The sequence below is a fragment of the Phyllobates terribilis genome, unplaced genomic scaffold (assembly GCF_046119375.1).
Source record: "Phyllobates terribilis strain yellow unplaced genomic scaffold, ASM4611937v1 Scaffold_14__1_contigs__length_39327217, whole genome shotgun sequence".
Taxonomy (NCBI): Eukaryota; Metazoa; Chordata; class Amphibia; order Anura; family Dendrobatidae; genus Phyllobates; species Phyllobates terribilis.
Window position 1 is genome coordinate 21,737,349 of NW_027362774.1, and position 14,023 is coordinate 21,751,371.

The 14,023-nt window shown below is 47.7% G+C and overlaps 1 protein-coding gene across 4 annotated transcripts in view; it reads left to right on the plus strand.

Moving 5' to 3' along the window:
• LRP3 (LDL receptor related protein 3) overlaps window positions 1-14,023 on the plus strand; it is a 59,547-nt gene that overhangs the window by 32,791 nt on the left and 12,733 nt on the right. Inside the window, exons 2-3 of one of the 4 annotated variants that reach the window (XM_073659765.1) lie at window positions 6,235-6,276; window positions 7,059-7,200. In XM_073659765.1, coding sequence (XP_073515866.1) covers window positions 6,235-6,276; window positions 7,059-7,200 — 184 coding nt within the window. The remainder of the gene's footprint in view (window positions 1-6,234; window positions 6,277-7,058; window positions 7,201-14,023) is intronic. The other 3 variants (XM_073659766.1, XM_073659767.1, XM_073659768.1) reach the window with 3 other exon arrangements.

The following is a 14,023-nucleotide window of genomic DNA, read 5'->3' on the forward strand; positions in this document are numbered from 1 at the left end:
GTCCTCGGGCTGTAAGATAAAAACAACACCAAAGATACATTTTTTTTTTTTCATAAACATAAACATAATAAAACATCATATAAAACTTTTCATATAAACATTCTCGTCGCCTCTGGCTCCTCCTCCGGTCACTGTGCAACGTGTGACCGGGTAAAGTGCGACAGTCTCTCTGGAAAACTGGTTTTCCTATAAAACCGGTAGGGGGCGCTTTAGGACGCGCAACTATATACAAGGAAAGTGGCCGCTCTCAGTCCTCGGCCAGGTATTGGGGAGGAATGACCGCTCTCAGTCCTCGGCCAGGTATTTAGGGGTTAAACGGGTAACAGTTCACACTTGCTGGTCCCAACGGGGACTATATTTAGCAACAGTAACAGTTTCAGTTTCAGTTTATGGTGCCCCGACGGGCAACTATATACAGCTCCTGCTTCGCTGTACTTAACGACGGCGTCCTCCTGCTCTTTCTTTATTGTTACCTTTGGCTCTAGTTTCAGACCCGTCCGGGTCCTCTTGTTCTTCCTCCTCACACCGCAGCTCTTCCTCCGTCAGGCGATGCACATGGAGGGCGTAGGGTCCTTTGGCACACTTGTGCCGGGTGAAGGTGACCTCGTCCCCGATGTAAAGGTCACGACCTCTGTGTCCCTCCGGTAGGTGGGACTCAACGTCTCTCCTGGTCACGAAGACGTCGCCTAGGGTGCGGTGGTCTCGGATGAAGCCCCACCCATGCTGCATGTTAAACTTTATCACAGTCCCGGTGGTGCGGGGACTATGCGCTGCACGGGGGTCTCTCCTGGCCCGGCTCTTCTGCTCCGCGCTCCTTATTTGAGCTTGCTGTTCCCGGACCCGCCTCTCTCTCCGCTCCCTCTCAAAGTCCTCGAGCTGTTGGCGGCAGCACTCAGCACGCTCCGCTGCAGCTGCCCGAGTCTCTTGAGTGAACCCCATGAGATCTTCTCCGGTGGGGTCCCACTCGAACTGCGCTTCTGCTAGCGGGGGCGAGATCCTCTTTACGGGCTTTGGAGCCGGGATCAGGGGTTCATCCAGGGGTCTCTCTCTCCGGAGTCGGGGATGGTGGAACTCCGGTGGCCATATAAATGGCTGCCCATCCGGGCACGTATGCTGGGCGTACAGGTCCTCTCCCAGATGCGGCACTCTTGGTCTTATGGGCGCGGTGGTGTTAGCGCCCGGGTTGCCCGGGCCTTGCGGCCAGGCCTGGGGTATCTGGAAGGTGAAGGGCACCGTAAGGACGGCGGCGCCCTGGGCTACTTGGCCCTGCGACCAGGCCGGGGGCTCCGCGGAGGTAGGGGGCGCTGTTGGTATTGCGGCGCCCGGGGGTACTAGGCCTTGCGACCAGGCTGGTGGTACTTCCTGCTTGGTCACGCTCGGGGTCGAGGCGTGTGACGTCACAGGGGTCGCGGCTCCCGTTTGAGGCCTAGTCTGCGGCGGTGACGTTGCAGCGACGGGCACGGCAGGATAGACTTCGGGCTCTGCGACGGGGAGCTGGGGCAGGTTCGCGGTTTCCCGGTTTGGGGTATAGACGTCCCCTTTACCTGCCTCCACTCGTTCGGCTCCCTTCTCGGCGCCGTCTCCGGCCTTGAGTCCTCCCGCGCCATCCTCAGAGGCGGTCGGTCTCCTCGTCTTGGGTGGCGTGCTCCGCTGACAGGTCTCGGTCTGCTGGGCCATCTCACGGCTCCACTCCGCCAACGTCTCTCGCTGCACCCGGGCCATCCTCCTTGCGAGGCCCTCCAGAGCGGTCTGCGCACACTCCCGATCTCGGGGGAGCTGTGCTAGGACCTCCACTAGGCCTAGTGGGGTCGTTGTTTCTAGCAGGCTCCTGACCAACGGGTCGGTGCTGCTCTGCTCTCCTCCTGTTGTCTCCAGCAGGCTCCTGGCCAGCGGGCCGGTGCTGCTCTGCTCTCCCTCTTCTGTTTCTAGCAGGCTCCTGGCCAACGGGCCGGTGCTGCTCTGCTTTCTCGCCATCTCCGGGTAAGCTCCTCCGATACTCTTCTCCAGGCTTCTTGCCTCCGGGTGCGCTCTCTCCAGACTGCTCCAGGCGACACCCATCTTTGCTCTCCTCTTTCGTCTCCTCCCCCTTCGAGGGCGGTCCCGGGGCCACTTGGTGATTGTCAGCTCCAGGGGCTGTTCTTTCACGCTGACAGACACCTCTAGCATCACAGTCTCTGTTGGTGGGGGCGGTTTCCACTTTTGGCGCCATTTTCGGTCCTGGCCCACGATGGGAGGTGGCCTCTCGCCACCCTCTGGCACGCCCATAATGGCGTCCGTTCTGACAAGGCGGGAAACCTTTGGAAATGGCGGGAATCGCTTCCCAGTGGCGGGAAACTCTGCAGATGGCGGGAAAAAGCTGTTAATGGCGGACAACCGGCGGGAATCGATCTGTGATGGAGTCCGATGGCGGGGACCCTCCGGAACCGGCAGGAGACTTCTTTTTGAGGTAAACTTGCACTTTTCTTCAGGCACGCAGTACCCGGGTGTTGCGGGCACGTAATCCTGCCGACTACGCCAAAGTTGACGCACCCCCTGGGCCATATTCTTTAGGGGGAATATCCGGAGCCGGATCAGATGGGAGTTGTAGTCTTCCGAGTGGCTGTGACCCGGTCCGTGCCCAGGGTGTCAAACTCAGTTGTATGTGGCAGTCCTACAGATGTTATTAAGTTCTTTATTGTCGACTACGCCACCCGTTGTATTGCGGTCACTATGGCCGCCACTGCAGCAGGGTCCGCTGAGGCTGATGGTGTAGGTGCAGCTTTTGGTGGTATAACCCCCAACGGGTGGGGTATAGCCTCAGGGGGTCAGGTGCAGAGGATGGGGGTTGTGGTGGTGCAGCGTAGATGTAAAATGAAGACAGAGTCGGGTTGTGCAGTTTAGGGTATTTACTCACTGCTGATGTTCCGGTCACTCCAGCTTCAAGTGACCTCCCGAGCCGTGCTGCGTCCACCAGGTCCTGGATCCAGCCAACCCCCAAGCGAGTCCGGAGCGTGACCCTGAGCTCTCCTTCTGTCCTTTCTCTGGCCGTCCCCACTATTGATCCACCCAGGTCCAGCTCCCTCGGGCCTTCTGTTGGGAGACCCTTGGCCTTGGGTTCCCTGACCCTCCACGTGGTATGCCTTCGTGGTGGATGTGGTGGGTGGCCGTGGCAGACGCTGCCCACGGCCTCCGGTCTCTGGCTGGGGTGTGTTTTTGCCCCCACCAGCTTGGGTTCCGGTACCCTAATGCCGACTCTTCACCCGTAGCTTGAATTTGGGTTCTCAGAGTCCTCTCTTTGTCCCCTCTCTGGGTCTTCCTTCTCTGCTCCACTCTCTCTCTTTGGATCTGCTCTGCTCCTCTTCCTGACTCTGACTTCTCTCTGCAAAAGGCTGACAGACTGACTGACCCTGTTCTTAGTTGGTGCCCACCTTATATACTCCCTCTATGTGTGAGCTCAGGTGACCAGCACCCAATGAGCTCCTATCTTTACCCAGGCTGCTCCCCCTATCTGCCCCTACACTACTTGGGATGTACCACCCCCCTCCCACTCCAGCCAGGAACAGACTCGGTCGTACCTGCACATTTCTAAGTGGGAGTACCGTCGGTCTGTTCCTCGGAAATGGGATGTATGTAGTGCATGCAGCCTACCGAGCTCAGATCCACACTCCATCCTTACCCGGGAGTGGAATATCACACCTCTGGTTTGAGGTGCAATACCCCTGTAGCAGCCGAATCCTCAGGGTGCTACACATTTGTCATAGTTGAAAGCAATACAAAAGTGCAAAAACGCATAAAAAATGCTACTTGTGAACATAGCCGAAGGTGTGGAGGAGTATTTTTGTTTTTGGTAATTTATTTTAACTTATACACAAGTCTTTACCCTGGAAAGGATGTTCCTTAACATATTTCACAGGAAAAAAGTTTCACTTTTGTTTTATTGTGAGCCTGTAAAAGTGGCTTAATACCTCTGACCACGTTGTTGACAGCAGTGACCTGGGGATCAGAAATGCTTCCTGGGGCGATCCCCATGCTGTCCCCATGTCATTTGAGCACTGTCACTATCGTTTTGGGCACTTGTTAGGCTTTTAAAAGACTTCCGGGGGTGCCACCGCAAAAATGCTCGAGTCTCCCATAGACTAACATTGGGCTCGTTGCTCGGGTCGAGCACCCGAGTATCACGGCGAGCTCGGCCCGAGCTTCGAGCACCCGAGCATTTTAGTGCTTGCTCAACACTATTCATAACTGCTATAACCGAGTCCAACTCAGTGGCTCGCCGACATATTACATATAATGTCCAGGAGCCTTTCAAGTGGCAGACAGGCCCACTTGGCTCCAGTTACAGCCTCCAGCAAAGTCACTTATATCAAAGTCCATATAAAGCACTGTTTTACCTTTGCCGGGTTTTAGCTGCTTCAGACTTGTTCTGCCATCACTGTGGCTTTTCGGCTTCCCAGATGGGGGTCTCCAGCACTCGTTCCTTCAAAGGCTACAGGTATGTGGTCTCACCTCACATCCAGCCTCTGCCTTTCAGGACTCTTGCCTTCCAAACCTCTTGCCCTCCAAGGCTACTGGGATCGCTTACACCTAAGGATCCAGACTCTGCCTTTCAGGCTTCGATAGGCCTCACTAGGCCTCACACTCTAGCGGTGTCCCACACGGGAACAGGCCTCACGCCTTACACACCCTGTCTCAAATCTACCAGGGTTTATATATCCTCTAGTGCACAGACAGGACCTGTGCTGATGTCAGTCATGTGATCAGACCTACTGTGTGCACAGGACCTGTGCAATGTCACAGTCATGTGACCAGTCACCTGGGGGAGGTACATGGTCGGCCAAAACACACCCTGGACCATTACAGTAATACCGCAAGCCGCTGCATTACAACTTGTATTATAGTAGTTATATTCTTGTACATAGGGGCAGTATTATAGTAGTTATATTCTTGTATATAGCAGCAGTATTATAGTAGTTATATTCTCATACATAGAAGTATTATAGTAGTTATATTCTTGTACATAGGGGCAGTATTATAGTAGTTATATACTTATGAATAGTGTGCAGTATTACAGTAGTTATATTCTTGTAAATAGGGGTAGTATTATAGCAGTTATATTCTTGTACATAAGGGCGGTATTATATTGGTTATATTCTTATACATAGGATCAGTATTATAGTAATTATATTGTTGTGCATATGAGCAGTATTATAGTAGTTATATTCTTGTACATAAGAGCAGTATTATAATAGTTATAGTCTTGCACATAGGGGGCAGTATTATAGTAGTTATATTCTTGTACATAGGAGGCAGTATTATAGTAGTTATATTCTTGTACATAGGAGCAGTATTATAGTAGTTATATTCTTGTACATAGGGGGTAGTATTATAGTAATTATATTCTTGTACATAGGAGCAGTATTATAGTAGTTATATTCTTGTACATAGGGGCGGTATTATAGTAGTTATACATAGGGGGCAGTATTATAGTAGTTATATTCTTGTACATAGGAGGCAGTATTATAGTAGTTAACTTCTTGTACATAGGGGAAGTATTATAGTAGTTATACATAGGGGGCAGTATTATAGTAGTTATATTCTTGTACATAGGAGGCAGTATTATAGTAGTTATATTCTTTTACATAGGAGGCAGTATTATAGTAGTTATATTCTTGTACATAGGAGCAGTATTATAGTAGTTATATTCTTGTACATAGAGGGCAGTATTATAGTAGTTATATTCTTGTACATAGGAGCAGTATTATAGTAGTTATATTCTTGTACATAGGAGCAGTATTATAGTAGTTATATTCTTGTACATAGGAGGCAGTATTATAGTAGTTATATTCTTGTACATAGGAGCAGTATTATAGTAGTTATATTCTTGTACATAGGAGGCAGTATTATAGTAGTTATATTCTTGTACATAGGAGCAGTATTATAGTAGTTATATTCTTGTACATAGGAGCAGTATTATAGTAGTTATATTCTTGTACGTAGGAGCAGTATTATAGTGGTTATATTCTTGTACATAGGGGGCTGTATTATAGTAGTTATATTCTTGTACGTAGGAGGCAGTATTATAGTAGTTATATTCTTGTACATAGGGGGCAGTATTATAGTAGTTATATTCTTGTACATAGGAGCAGTATTATATTAGATGTATTCTTCAGCATAGGTGGCATCTTTTGTCTTTTACAAAATGTAACTAGTATAATATGTGCTATTATCCTAATATATCATCTGTTGTTCTTCTAGTTAATGCACTTGGTTGGGTAGATTCCACCTTTCCGTTTACAGGTAAGACAATTATCACTTATATTTAGCTTGTTCCTCATGCTGTGATACCAAGGCAAGGTGTGCAGACCAGACTCTGGGAATAGCAGAACGAGGCAGAAATCCTGCAGTTTTTTCCACATTTTTCATTTATGAATTCAAGTAGTAATGTCATCTGTGATATTAGCTTTGTTTTTAGTTACCTGTGTTTCTGTCAACCCCCAACACTTGAGAGTTTAGGTAGGAAGTGTGCTAGGACTTGTAGTTCCACAATACGAGTGCCAGGGTCATGGGCAATTTAGGTTTGTTGTATTTTTCAGCTATGTTCATATGGGACTGATCTTCTGCAGGGGATAACCTGGCTTCAAAAAAAATGCTGAAACCTTCATTGCAGCATTGCGGTGGAAAGTCGCTGCGTAAATTGACATACCGCGGATTTAAAATCTGCATCGCTGTTCAGTTTCCGCTGCAGCAGGTCAAACCATTTTTTTTTAAATAGATCCATTGTGCCTCTACTGTAATATGCGGTGGATTTTCCTTATGTATATTCCAGCGGGAAATCGGCAGCTTATCAGTCCCATGTGAATGTACCCTTATGCTGCAAGAGGCGACTACAATTGCTGCACCTAAAGTTATTAATAAAGTCCTAAGACATCGAAGAATGGAAAATAGGAGTAGTTGGCCGTGGAATCCTACCATCTTGTCACAGTTTCCATATATGCACTGGATTATATACCTCTCTTTGAATCGATACTTGTTATTTTGTGTGTAGAATATGAGCTTGTGTGATTTTTTTTGTATCTCAGCAGCTGCATGCAGCGGAGAACTGGAGCAACATACAGACCGGAGAGGCGTAATTTACAGTCCCGCGTGGCCCCTGAACTACCCCCCTACCATGAACTGCAGCTGGTTTATTCAAGGAGACCACGGAGACGTCATAACAATTAGGTGACTCGCCATCGGCAGACGCTTCCAGCACAAATGTATCTGAGCTTTTTTGCATATAATATCAAATTAAATCTCGTTTTTGCAAACTTCGGAGGTATTCCCCGAATTATTCCCCCGACGTGTCCAACGCCCACCAAGCACCTGGGATTATTAAAAAGTTGTCAGATGATCTGGCAGCCACGAAATACGGATGCACCAGTGTCCTGAGTATCAATTCCGTTATCCCTAATGTTACGTGTTCACCGCTAAGTTTAGATAGGGGCGAGACAGGTTTCATGAATTCTTGGAATCCTGGGGGAACTGTTACTCAGGGCGACCATAGATTGCAGCTTTCTCAGTTATAAGATGTATTGACTGGCTGGCACAGACACATTTGACAGAGTCCTTATGAACAGATCAACAATAGTATTTAATGCAGATGCACGGTCAGTAGAAAACATCAGTCTTTTAGAGCAACAGGCTTTCTATAAACAACAGCAGGCTTTTCCTTCATAAAGGCACAATAGTACACGGCATTCTTATTCTGCAGTGAGATTGAGGAGGGGGGGAGTGTTTGGTGAGGGAGATGATCCCTGGGACACTATTCCGTTTAGTCCTTATCTTCCTGCCCGATGATAGGATTCCTCAACTAGCAGCACAGGGGTCTCTGACCTTAACCCAACTTCACTCTTTATTTGAATCTTGTTCATTTCACTTACCTGAATTTCTGTGAGATACAGATCACACACGACTCATCCCTTCGGCTGCTACCAGAACCATAAACTGCTTCCTCACAATTCCCCTGGGGCTATGCTAACCACTCCCTGCCGCCTGTGACTGTGTTAGCCCCTCTAGTTGCTGGATGCTTTTGAAGCAACGGAACTACTTCTACCTGTCACACTCTCCCCTCCTTTTTTTTGAATGTCGTCCTCGACATTCGCCTTAATTGGTCGATCTGACCAATTCTGAGACAGTGGTGAGAGTCGTGTAACTTTATATACAAATTAGCATTGTCAAATTGGAATAACATTTACAAACATCAATAACAACCTTTTGCTTGTAGGACTCCTCTAATAAATACACAATTAAAACATCAGCATCTTTTCCGCTGGAGCTTTTTGTATTTCTTCAACCGGCTCTATCTATCACTAGGCCAAAACAAGTCTTTCCACCAGGCAGCATTGTCTATACTGCCTCTCGGTGGTGAATACCACTCATGTGGGCTTACCTAGTCTGTAGGCAGAGATACCTGTTTCCAGTCAACAGTCCTTGGCACTTGACTCGATTCACCAAGTGTCTCATACGTCAGCATCACAGGCCTCCTCACTTCTTCAGTATTCTTTGGTACAAACTCTGGAGCCTCGAGACTTCGTTCACTCTCCTGAGAATGGTACATCCCTCTCCTCCCTGGTCCTAGAAATACAACAGTATGCTCTTCTTCATCTGAACTCTCAAGGTCACTATCCACCTCCGGAGCTTCAGTATGTAGTCCCTTAGTCGATCTTGGTCGATGTCGATCTGCTTCTGGGAAGTCTTGTTGAGGTGGAAGATAATCACAGGGGAGTAGTAAACTCTGATGGACTGTTCTGGTTTTCTTGTCCCCCATTTTCAATCGGATTTCATAAACTGGACTGTCATCATCTTTCCTCTTTACGACCACATACACCTTGTCTTCTCAGTACGAACAAAGTTTTCCTGGACCACCTTTTTCACATACGTGTCACTCAAGGTGTGGGAAAGACTTAGTGCAAAACAGAGGGAAGGGAAGCCCAGACACTAGGGAAAGGGGGGAGTGGAGACCTCCTAGCCTGGTCTAGTGTCACCATGTCTCAACTACTGTCCCTATATTGGCTCTTCACCAATCGCCGCACGAGTACCTCGCCCTGACTTTCCCTGACGTATGGCTAAAGCTAGGGAAGGAAGGAGATGAGCACTAGTCTATCTCCACTAAACGCTATAGACTACAAAGGTAGACAAACAGGGGGGAATTGCTTAGCTTTAGATGACTCCAAACAAATGTGCACACGGCCTCAAACTCCAGAGAGGACGAAGTACTGCTCTTGGTAAAGCCTCACAAGTAGTAATGTAGTAGTAATCGCCGGCACCTTGCTCTCAGACACACCTGGTATTTATACACAGAGGCCAGGAAACTAATTAGCCAGAGGGAGGTATCCGCTGGGTCCTAGAGACAGGCACCCTTTAAGAAGATGTCTGTAATGCCAAACGTAAAGCTCTCCTGCAACCAACTGCAGGGCGACTGTCTGTCACCTCTGACACACCCGTGACAGTACGTTCTTGACTAGCACCCAACTTCCCGGTGTCAGTACTGCTCCATAATCTTTTCGATCATAGTACTCCTTACTCTTGCTTTGCCCTTGCGTAACCACTATGGACGCTATGTTGCATGCCTCCGCCATCCGTTCCTTCCATTCCTGAACGTACTCAGGATACTTTTTGTAAGTCTCTGACACCGGAGTATCGAACATTATGTCAATTGGCAGTCTTGGTGATCGTCCATACAATAGGAAGAAAGGTGAGTAACCCGTTGCCTTGCTCTTTGTGCAGTTGTAGGCATGCACCACTTTTGACAGAGAACTCTTCCCGTCTCTCTTCTCGTCAGCTGTTAAAGTGCGCAACCTCGACAATAATGTCTGGTTGAAACATTCCACTTGTCCATTACCCTCTGGGTGATAGGGTGTTATGTGGGATCTCTGAATTCTACAGTACTTTTCTAACTTGGCAAAGAGCTGGTTCTCAAATTCTCTTCCTTGTTCGTGGTGTAACCTCGTAGGGAACTCAAACTTTAAAGCGAAATCATTGACAATCTCTGCCGTTGTTCTACCAGATTTATTGGTGGTGGCATATGCTTGAGCACACTGAGTAAAATGGTTCGTCACCACCAAAATGTATTCGTAACTGCCCTTGGATGTTTTGAGATGTAGAAAGGCTATTGAGACCATCTCAAACGAGTAGGTAGTTTAGATGTTGCCCATAGGTGCCCGGGTTGATGTGTTGGGACGTTTATCTTTCAGACACCCACACTCCCTGGTCATGTACCTCTCAATATGTCTCTGCATATACGGCCAGAAGAAACGTTCACAGACCAAGTTCATTGTCCTTTCCACTCCCAGGTGTCCCATGTTTTCATGGAGTTCTGTGAAGACCAACCTACGGAATACTCTGGGTGGTACCAACTGTTGGTTTAGTCCTCCTTCACGATACAGGATACAGTCTACGCTGAGGTAGAGTTTTGCCCAATCTTTGAATAAAACAGATACTGCTGGTGACTCAGACCTCTCTCCCATTTACTTGAGAACTGATTTTGGTCCACATAAGGTAGTATTCTGCCAGTTATCTGATCTTCCCGTTGTGCTCCATGGATCGTTCCTTTTGATAATTGTTGAATGGACAGGGGGTGATCTTGTTCTTTCGCTTTTATGGTGGTTTCCACCATCAATGGATACCACAATGGTGTGTATTCCGCTTGTTGAGCTTGTACTGCTTGGGTAGTGCTCATAATAGCTTCCAGATTGATTGACTTCCTCCAAGCATTCTTGCATAAACTCATCATGCTCTAGTGGCATTCTCGACAATCCGTCAGCATCTGCATTGCAATTTTCTGGCCTTTACTTGATAATGAAATTGAAGTCAGCCAGCTCAGCTACCCATCTCTGACCCATAGCATTCAGTTTGGCTGTAGTGAGGACATAGCTCAAAGGATTGTTGTCAGTGTATACTTCAAACGCTTTGCTGTAGTAGAGATAGCTCATTTCAAAGCCAGGAACTCCAATTTTCCCGAATGTAGATGGTAATTCTTCTCGGTGTCTGTCAACGTTCTGGAACTGTAACCAATGACTCTCAATTTCTCATCTTGATGCTGATACAGGGCAGCTCCCAGTCCAACTTGAGAAGCATCACAATGAAGAACAAATAGTAAGTTGAAAGCCGGATATCCCAATATGGGTGGTTTTACCAGGTAATCCACTAGTTCTTCCAATATCTCCTCGTGGTCTGATGTCCAGAGAATGGGCTGCTGGGACGAAACTGTGTTTTTTCCTTTAAGCCCAGTCCTGCCCGCGTTCTTCTTTTTCTCCATTGGTGTTGTTGACTCTGTCATCCGCCTAAAGAGGAGGTATAGTGGGGTGGCAATCCTAGAGAAGTTCCGGACGTAAGTACGATAGTAGGAGAGGAATCCTAAGATCTGCCTCAACTTCCCAATAGTAGATGGCCGCTTGTCTTTTAAGGCCAGTACCGAAGCAATTTCTGCTGGGTCCATGGTATATCCTTTCCCGGATACAATTTTCCCTAGGAATCAGACTTGCCTTTTGAACAGTTCACACTTCTTTGGGGTTAGCTTAACCCTGTGTTGTTGATGCCACTGGAATACGGTCCTCACATGTTCAACATGCTCCCGGAAGGTTTTGCTGTGTACCACATTGTCATCCAAGTACGGCTGACAGATATCGTCCCTCAATCCTTCTAAACAGGTCTCCATGCTCCTCTGGAGCTGAACTGAGCCCAAAACGGTATGCGGATCCACTCATATAATCCCCACGGTGTGATGAATGCTGTCAAGGGTCAAACCCTTGATGGTATGCTTTACCCTGATCGAGGACAGAGAACTAGGTACTTCCTGATAGGCTATACAGCATATCTTGGATCTTTGGCATCAGGTGTCGATCAGGTATTGACTTTCTGTTTAGCTCCCGGTAATCACAACAGAGTCTCAACGTGCCATCCTTCTTCCTGACACAGACAATAGGAGAGGAATAAGACGACCTTGACTATTGGATCCAGCCTCTGTTGAATAGATCTTGTAAATACTCTTTCACTTAGCTGTGTAATGGTTTCAGCACAGACATGTAACTTCTGGTTACTGGGGTCGTGTCTTTCAAATTGATTTTCAAGTGCAACAACGGGATACAGCCTATATCAGAGTCCTCTTTGGAGAATGCATGGCACTCTTCTCTCAGCATCTGTTTTGCTACCGCTAGATCCTCAGCACACAAGTGTTCAAGGGGTACTGAGGGATCTCAGGATCTCGAGGTGGGTCGTGGAATTTCCTCCCCTGGGGAACTCCTGTTCCTTGGTGGGGAGACTGAATTCACAGTAGACTTCTGGGCTGGTCTCACACTGGCTGGGTATACCGCTTTAACGGTTTCGATGTGGCATAACACCGTCTTTGGATTCAGTCTAATCTCGTGTTTCGTGGTATTCATCACTGGTACGGTCACTCGAGCAAAACCACCCATAGGAATGCACAGTCTCATCTTGAACTAGGAAGTTCTGAGGAGACTTTTGGCACAAACAGTCTCTTCTGAAATTTTCTTCCCGGTTCCACCCGGACTCCACACCTCACCCCCACCATTTGGTTTGCCAAGATGATGGCTGGGCGCAGGCCTACCTTGACTTCTTTAGAGTCTATTGTATTCTGTGCTTTCTTTACCCTAACAATCATGTTTTCCACCACCGCATTGGGTATGGCGAGCGATGTGGCGATTGCATCCACCACCAGCGTCCCTGACTTGTTGCGTGATAACCTCACTGATTACATTATAACCCAGGATAGGATCATCTGCCACGTTTTGATCACTGGTCACGAGAAAAGGTACCAATAACTCGATGGTTTGCTGTTCTTTGTGGCCCTAAGTTGGAAAGTCCCTTCCACCAAGCCTATGAAATGAATTTCGCTCTTGTTGACTGCTTTGCCGTGGACTTCCACTGGTCCTAAGAGTTCTTTTAGCGACTGAAGGCAGGTGTGTGGCAGGTGGCACCTTCTCCATTCTTCATTTAAAGGGCTCGCTTGGGCTCCTGTGTCCCACAGTGCTTTTACCAGGAGTCCATCTAGCTGGCACTGTATAAAGCACCTTTCACCGATTAGGCTGATGTGGCTATCTCTACTGATCGAGGAATCCTCTTCCCAGGAGTACATAGTTTGACCTCTGCACTGGGCATTAAGTAACTGATGCCCTTGTTTCTCTTCCAGCTGTTGTAAACGGGAGCACACTTGGGGATAGTGCTGATGCAGCTGTTTTACCTCATGCGCCGTTCTGGGGGTTGGTGGGATTTGTATTTGCTTCTGGGGCCTCCTCTGTGTCGTTGTTACCAGTCGCCCCGCACTGGCAACCTCCTGTCTTTTAACCCAAACGACCATGACCATTGGCATTCCTTGCATAATGTCCTTCCTCACCACATCTTAAACAGTGGACACATACCGCACTCTGATTTGATGAACGGCACGCTTCACAAGCCGGGTATCTTCTGTTTTGGAACCTACTCCTGGGACTGAGAGATACAGATTCTGGCCTGGAGTAAATCAACTTTTTCACCTCAATCAACTCAGCTCGCAGTTCTCCTATTACTTCTTTCCAGTCTGCTCTGGCTGTCTTCTCTTTTGTTGGTGATTTAAGGTTCACTTTCGGTGGTGGTACTGGAAGGTCTCCATGATGATCTCCGGACTGGAAACCGGGGGTCTCCAACTTCAGCTGACTCATTTTGGTGGTTTTAGGAGCAGAGCCTTTCTTTAACTTCTGTTAGCTATTTGACTCCAAACTAGCTGCCTCATTCATTTTTTCAATTAGGACTTCGTCCAGAATACCAGGCTCTTCTAGGTACTGTTTCAGCTGCAACTTGATATCTTTGCTGATTAACCCCGTTCCCAACAATCTCAAAAACTTCTTCTGGATTAACCCAGCATCAAACTTCTCCTCCGCCTCTCCCTCTGGATGCAAACAACAGTCTATCCTTGAGTTCAATTGCTCTGAACCAGAAACTTTGGGGTGATTCATTATTGTTCTGTGAGATGTTAATGAGTCAGTGGAACAATTCTGAATAAGTCTCTTCT